General features: G+C 33.4%; 1 protein-coding gene across 7 annotated transcripts in view; it reads right to left on the bottom strand.

Annotated features, from left to right (window-relative positions):
* KANSL1L (KAT8 regulatory NSL complex subunit 1 like) overlaps window positions 1-7,848 on the bottom strand; it is a 140,545-nt gene that overhangs the window by 2,385 nt on the left and 130,312 nt on the right. For 5 of the 7 annotated variants that reach the window (XM_033230421.1, XM_033230422.1, XM_033230420.1 and 2 more), the window contains exons 9-14: window positions 7,643-7,771; window positions 5,598-5,716; window positions 4,681-4,805; window positions 3,147-3,201; window positions 1,284-1,396; window positions 219-387 (exon numbers count right to left, since the gene is read on the bottom strand). In XM_033230421.1, the coding sequence (XP_033086312.1) occupies window positions 219-387; window positions 1,284-1,396; window positions 3,147-3,201; window positions 4,681-4,805; window positions 5,598-5,716; window positions 7,643-7,771 (710 nt within the window). The remainder of the gene's footprint in view (window positions 1-218; window positions 388-1,283; window positions 1,397-3,146; window positions 3,202-4,680; window positions 4,806-5,597; window positions 5,717-7,642; window positions 7,772-7,848) is intronic. The other 2 variants (XM_033230426.1, XM_033230425.1) reach the window with 1 other exon arrangement.

Here is a 7,848-nt window from a genome sequence, read left to right as displayed (position 1 = left end):
AATGAGTACTTGGAAGTTCGTATTGACTTGTTACACAAAGTGACTGTAGTTAGTAGTGGACATAAAATGCTGGAATACAGATCTTCTCTACCTAACTATCTTATTGAATTTGTTATGTAATGATGTAATAAAGAAAATTAATTTTTTTCAAGTAGTTTCTACAAACAAGTAGTTAAAAGGCAAGAAATTGGAAGTTTAATCATATATATTGCACTTACCTTGGTTTCTTGGCTTTGCTTTAAAGAAGGTAAGCCATATGCACACAGATCCTGGTTCTCTGAAGGAAGCTCAGGAGGACTTGCAGCAGCACATTGCTGACTGCTACTAAAGTTACTAGGGTATTCTTTCAAAAGCAAGTCATGTCCTTCAACATTTTTACTGTAAGCTCTAGCAAGAAAATCAGGAAAACACAATTATTTGTTATTTTTTGAGGTCTTGAAAATTTATGGACAACCCAAGGTATCACTGAGTCAAGTTAACTTGGTAACTTTAAACAGTTTTGCCCAAAGATTTTTAAAAATTCCTCTGGTGCTATTTACTACTTTCGTACTCAGAGGATGAAATAGTACTTTATGAAATATTTTACCGAATTATAATGGGGGGAGGGGTGTTCTTGTTGTTTATTTGGTTTGTTTTTGTCTTTTGTCTGACTAATTAAACAAAAGATACTCCTTAACTAAAACGAGTACCAGACTTCACACAATCTTGCTTTTTGAGTTTTGGCTCTTTTAAAAATGATCAAATGTATAATAAATATAAAATAGCAGGTATTTTCTCACATAATAATTATGTCTGATTTACTTCCCCTTCCCTCAAAGCTCATTGGTGTTTCTAAAAGTATTTTAGGCTTTTTTGCATTTTAGACTAAGCAGGTTTCTTGAGAAATTTTTTATTTTTTAAAGAAAAACATATTTTGGAAGTAGTGATGTTAAAATGGATTACCTAAACTCCAGTCCCCAGTGTGAGGTCCATTATTAAAGTAGATTGAAATGAACTACTTCATATATACAGAGAATTTTCACATTATTTGTTAGTTAAATCTATTCCTGAGGCTGACAACGTAAGAAACAGTAAAATACAGCAACTAATTTCATCATTATAGAATTAGCTCAAATATATTTTGAATACAAGCTCATTCTGTGTAGTATTTTACTTCTGGTGCACAAATAGCTGATGTTACAACATCATGGTTTCCTTTTTAGTGGTCTCACCGAAAACTCATGGAGAGGTTTTGTTCATTTCACATGAATTCTATGGTTTGGGGTTTTAAATTTATAACCTGCCTGCTGTTTCTTCTGTGCCACTTGCTTTGCTCCCATAGTGACCACCTGGCTTGCTCTCTCTCTTCATATTTTTTGTGCCTTAGGGAGAAGACTTCATCAGAAAGATCTTCGATCTGGAATTAGAAATAAATATTTTTGCTTTAATCAGAAACATTTTGAAATATAAGATCAGGCTGGGCATGGTGGCTCACGCCTGTAATCCTAGAACTTTGGGAGGCCAAAGTGGGTGGATCACGAGGTCAGGAGTTCAAGACCAACCTGGCCAAGATGGTGAAACCCTGTCTCTACTAAAAATACAAAAATTAGCTGGGCGTGGTGGTGGGTGCCTGAAATCACAGCTACTTGGGAGGCTGAGGCAGAGAACTGCTTGAACCCAGAAGGCGGAGGTTGCAGTGAGCCAAGATCGTGCCATTGCACTCCAGCTGGGTGACAGGGTGAGACGCTGGTCCCAAAAAAGAAATACAAGATCGAGTTTCAAGTTTTCAAAGAGTTTCTCATGTAGAAAACAGTAGGAAGCAAACTAAAATGCTATCTCTGTAAGTTGAGAGAACAAATGTTATCAGATGAACTTCAAATTCCTATAAAAGGGGAGTCAAAAATGTTTTAAAATTATTTTATTATTGTTATTTTTAGAAACGGGTCTCTGTTGCCCAGGCTGTAGTGAGTGCAGTTGTGCAATCATAGCTCCCTGCAGCCTCGAACTTCTGGGCTCAAGCGATCTTCCCACCTCAAAAAACTTAGAAATACTTGTTTACTACTGGTTCATATTTGAAGACCGGTAGATTACAAATGAGTTCATAGTGCTTTCCATTTGCCATAGCTTAGTACCAGTAGTCTTATTGTTCATTCAAGAGCTTTTATGGATTGTGGAGGACACACTATTCTAAGATGTTAATATCAAAGAAAAGTATAAAACTAGCTTAAATCAGAATTAATTTAATGAATGACTTATCTAGGTTTCGAACCTGGAATACTACCTTGGTTATGGTATTTAAGAATTTGGGTTTCTTGTCTAGGATCATTGAGAAATGAGGAAGAATACATTAGAAGAGGAAAGGGCATTAAAAGGTAAATTTTGGTAGTTGAAAAACATGACCACTGGACATAGATTGTTACTTGACAGAAACTAAGTGTCTTCAACAGTGTCTTCTAGAGACCATCACTTTGGAATTAGTTTGGTTATAAAGTATTTTTCCCTATAATCTTATCTTGATAAAATTTTATCCATACATATTCACAACCCCTTACCTGCAATTCCAAAATCCAAAAATCTGCAAAAACAAATTTTTCAGAATTCATTTGGTGACATAGCCTGATCTGTAATGATGTGAGGCTATTTTTAGTGTTTATCCAACTCAACTATGAATATTTCACTACAGAAACATTAATGTCTGATTCCTCTTACACCCTAGACTCTACAGGTATTACATGACGTATATACCATGTTACTTTTTTAAAGTCCAAAATTTTCCAAACTGAAGAGCAAATTGGCCCTAAGATTCTGAAAATGGCATTTAAACTTTAAAATAATGAGTGAGACTAATCTCATGCAGAAAAATATAATACTGACAATGAATGTGGATATTCATGTAAATGCAGTATCTCAAAAACTCATAAACAAATGCTGTATTTTTTTTTGGCTTTTAAATTATTGTGTATTTGTGTATAATGCTGGTAGTCAAATTTGCACAAAACATTTTTCGAATATTCTTTTAAAAGTACTTCCTTTTCATAAGTGAAAAGAAAAAAAAAATCAGTGTAAGTTAAAGGGTTTATATATTCCTTTAGTTCCCTGAATGTCAAAGCAAGCAGGTTTCATTATACATAATGTATAATTATCCCATTAAATGAAAGGCAGCTTACCTCTTCTTCACCTAAATTATATTCATCCAAAGGCTGAAGAACAACCATCCTCCAGCTGTTGAAGATAAAAACCAATTTTAAACAGCTTTTATTTATCTAAATGTGGCAATTTTATACTCTAAGCACAGCTAAATGTATTAGTATTTTCTTTCCTTGGCACTTCCATGGTTCAAATTGTTGTATTTTAATAATTTTTTTAAAAGAAAAATATTTGTATTATTGAGTAAAGGATAAAAGAGAAAATGAGACTTGACTTTTGGCTTTATGGTGAATAGTCTGTTCTGTATAGCTGCATTTTATACATAATAATTATGTACTGACTGAAGTTAGTGGTATGTTGATAAACCTGGCCTGGCCAAAAAGTAACAGAAGGAAAAAAACCTTGGTTTGTATGTTTGCCAGTTTCTTTGGTGTGAAAATACCTACCATAGCCCCTTTTGAGTCATCAGTAGTTTAATAACTGGCTCACAGAAGTCTTCTATATTTAACTATCTACTCAGCCAGCTAGTTCCAGCCTACCATTGCAAGTTGAAATATATTTTTGCTATAGAACATCATAGCCACAAATGTTACTCATTACTTATGCAACAAATATCCACAGATTATAGGAGTTCTCATAGTAGAACTCTTATAGAATATTAGAGTTCTTGATACCTCAAGGTAATTATGAATAAAAGAAATTATGAAATTAGAATAGAGATGTATAACAATTAATTGAAATTGTCACCCACCTGTCTCTGTTTGCAACCTTTTCTGTCTCTACTTCCTGGTGTCATATTTATATTCTTAAGAAACTGCACTCATCATTTCTAAAAAGTTGGGCTAACTTTACTGCCAGTAGGGAGCAGATCTGCATATGGCATTCAGGGACCTCCACGATCTGGACCTAACTTTGTTTCTAGCCTCCCATTATCAACCTGCACAAAACAGTATCTGGCTAAACCTTACACACTTGTCCTGTGCCTTTGTTGTGGTATCGCTATGTAAATACCCTCTCCACCTTCCCATTCCTTCATGGGTGACTTCCCAGACCTTCCCACTCATCTTTTGAATGTGTTTATTGCTGACTTGGCAATACATCACAGTTTTTTTTTTTTTTTTTTGGTCACAGGTATTACTGTCTTACAGTGTGAATACCCCATGAAAAGGCAGAACTCTTTGCAACTTATGTCACACCTGTATCTTTAAGGGCAAGGATTATTTGTTGCTATAGCTTTTATGTCACTAAAGTGCCTTTTAGTGTCATATACATAGTAGATAACTAAATGACATTGAATAATAAAGACTAAGAATGCTAAAGTAGTCTAGGAATTCCCAAATCTTAATAAAAACTCAGAAATAAACTGTGATACTATATAACACTTTTTCTAAAGGCATGAGTAATTTTTTTTTTTCTCACCGTTTCCCCTCCATGGCTATGAAAGAACTGGGAGAAGGATCCTCCTTTAATTAAAATTCGAACTTCACTTGGAAAATTTAAGTTTATTAAGGAAGGAAGGAAGAAGGAAAAATATGAAGATGTGAGTATACGTACCTTGGAGTAAGTATTTCCTTATATTGGAGTTTCTCTAATTTAGCTGGGGCTACTAATGACATGGGAATCACAATGTTATCTATGTCATAAGAGCTCTCACTTCTCAATCTCCGTCGTGCAGTATTCTGCAAAGCAGGATAACAGTAGATTTACAGTACTGTCTAGTTACTTGTAATGATACCCTCCTTTCATCAGTTATATAAATATGGCAGTATACATTACATAATTTTTGTAAATACATTGTTATAAAGTCTAAAACATGTTAAGAAAACCAAGTAAGAAAATATTTCTGTATTTTGTAAATCAGAACAATCTCTTGGTAGATGTGTAATGTATTTATGTGTGCAAGCATACAAGCTTATTTTTAAGACCATAAAAAAAAAGTCTTAAATGCAAAACTCTTTATCAGAAAAGACTAACATACATCACCCTAAATGTCAATGAAATGATCAGTAACCCACTTTTTATTAGGAAAGGCAGTGAAATATTTTTGGTCAGCCCTTCTATACTCTTCATTTATGCGTTTCTGGTTCCTGAGCTTCAGACTGTTCATTTCTGAACACTCCCACCTTTTGACCTCTCTGTACCCTGGCCAGATAACCACAAAAGCAGGATAAGAACAAGACAAGTCCTGAATTCTCATTAGTAAGATTTTATTTAGCTTCATATGTTAAGGAATAGAGATGATCATGATAATCTAAATTTTTAACACATAAAAAGAAGCTATAACCAAATATTAATGAACTTTTAGCTTCATAGTTGTATAAATCAAATTTATTTTCTAACAAGATAGTTATGTCTGTTAATATGTGCTAGTAAATAAGGCTGTTATAGATTAGCAAAATATAAATTATTTTCAAAATCAGGTGTTTTTATTTTTAAAGCAATTTTAGAGTTCAACATAGAGGAAAACCTACTCGTGATGATGAATTCTGGATTCTTGATAAAACGTTGACATTAGAAACAGCTGTAAAATTGCTATGGGATCCTGATTCTGTGTGTTGAAAATCAGATTCTTCAAGTTTAATTCTTTCTCCTGCCATGGAAAGAGCCATTGAATGTCACACATTAAACATGACTAATAGGTATAATTAGAATTACTTTCCTAATTAGATGACAGGTGATTGATTCCTTGTTTTTCGTTTTTTTTTTTTTTTTTTAATTCGTGTATTAGAAAACAAAAAAGGAAATGAAAAAAGAGGAGTCTTACAGTCATGCCATAAGTTATCTCCATTTTCTGGGGTTTTGGCAGTTTTTATCCAATATATTCCCTATTGTCCCTGAATAATCCTTCATCTCATCCCTTTATTCTTGTTTCCTGTGACTCCTATTTGTGGTTGAACCACCACAACTATCTTAGTTTTGTTATCTAGTCTCATTTTTCATATTTGACTTTTTATTCTAGTTTCTGTGAGGTGTCTGTCCTTGGTCTTCTGAACACTCTTAATTTTTTGAAAAAAATTCTGCTATTAAAATACATATTTCCAAAAGTACTTGTTCTCTAGTACTCTTTTTTTAAATAGCATCTGTTCTTGTTTCGTAGATGAAATTTCTCATTTCTCTCAGGATACTGATTAGAAGTTTACTTCTATTAGTATTTTCTGTATTTTTTCCAAGTTCCTTTTTTTCCCTGTTTTGGTTCCCTATTGTGTGTGTGTACAGTAAATATATATATATGTATGCATTTACTTATTGCCCTTATTTTAGTACAGATCTTTTAAAATGAGAATATTTTCCTGTATAATATAAAATCTAATACCCAGTCCATATTTACATTTCTCCATTTGTTAACAAACGTCCTTTATAGCTAGTTTCTTCAGATAAGGATCTACATGTTAAAATTGGCCATTGTCTCCTAGGTTTCTTACAGTCTAGAGTAAATCATTTTTCATCACATTGACTTGACAGGCTGGACCAGATGTCCTATCCTTTTGGAATTATCTAGTTATTTCTGTGTAGTATGACATTTCTTTGTTTTATTCCTGTATGTACATCAAACTTGAAGTTAGAGCTAAAGTATCAGTCAATTTAAGAGAAACATTTTGTACCTTAGGTAATGTATACTTCATGTTGCATCTTATTAGTTTTTTTTTTTAAAGCTTAGTTATGTTTTGGTATGCATATATGAAAGTTGCCTCAAAAGCTAGGTGATACTTGGTTGTTCTTAGAGGGAGACACTAAAGAGCGTAATGAAACCAGCTCTGAACATGTGTGGGAATGTGTTTACTTTTTGCTACACTGTAGCTGATCAGATATCAGTTATCAGGTAGTGACTAGGTAGGTCTTTTATCGTGGGATATCTGAAGACACCAGAGATAAACAGATTAAATCCATTCTGTATAATTAGTACATCTTGGGTGTAGTTTCTAATTTATCTTGCCAGTTAATTTTTATTTTTTATCATTTGCAATTAACTGTGGCAACTATCTTGTCCCAGATCTCCAAAATAAATCCCTTTGTATTACTAGAAGAGTTCTAGTTTCCAAAGGTATCTCTTGATCATCTTGGAACTCTACAGGCTCGTAAGGAGAATTGAACAAGGTAGTTTAGCATTTCACTTGAGGCTTGTTCACTTTCTCAAAATCCTGAGGAATCTGCAGTGCATCAACATCTCCACAGTAGGTACCATAAATGGTTAACAGTTTCTGTAAGGCAACCTTACACTAGCCTATTTTGAGCCTAGAACACAACTTTGAAGATTAAATCCCATCCAGGGAGTGATTGGTAGAAGACAACTAGTCAGGGAAATAGGAGGGAAATAATTGCCATAAAGTGGGTAGATACCAGTCCATAAATAATTCTAAATTAACTACGAATATGCTCTTTCATGTTTGTAGAGTCATAGATGTTTTATATAATTAGTGGCTGTTCTGGATTATAAACTCCCATGAGACAGGTTATTTTAAAATCAGAATTTTTTATTTTTAACATCACTACTGCTTATATCCTCACTTTAACCTACCTAATGCTGTTTCACTCAAATGTCTTTTCTTTCTTCCCTGTAACAGTTGGGCAGAAGATTCTGACCTTATTTCGGGCTTACATATAGATGAATATCCATTTCTCCATTGATTCAGAGAAGTACTATGTACTAAAACAAATGAAAAGGAAATTTTAGGTTTTAGTTCCTTAACACAGTGAACATGTTAATCTGTTTTTATTTGTAAC

Source organism: Trachypithecus francoisi, unplaced genomic scaffold (genome assembly GCF_009764315.1).
Source record: "Trachypithecus francoisi isolate TF-2019V2 unplaced genomic scaffold, Tfra_2.0 Lachesis_group13, whole genome shotgun sequence".
NCBI classification, from domain to species: Eukaryota; Metazoa; Chordata; class Mammalia; order Primates; family Cercopithecidae; genus Trachypithecus; species Trachypithecus francoisi.
Note: the sequence above shows the minus strand (reverse complement) of the source record. Positions and strands in the feature narration are given on the sequence as shown.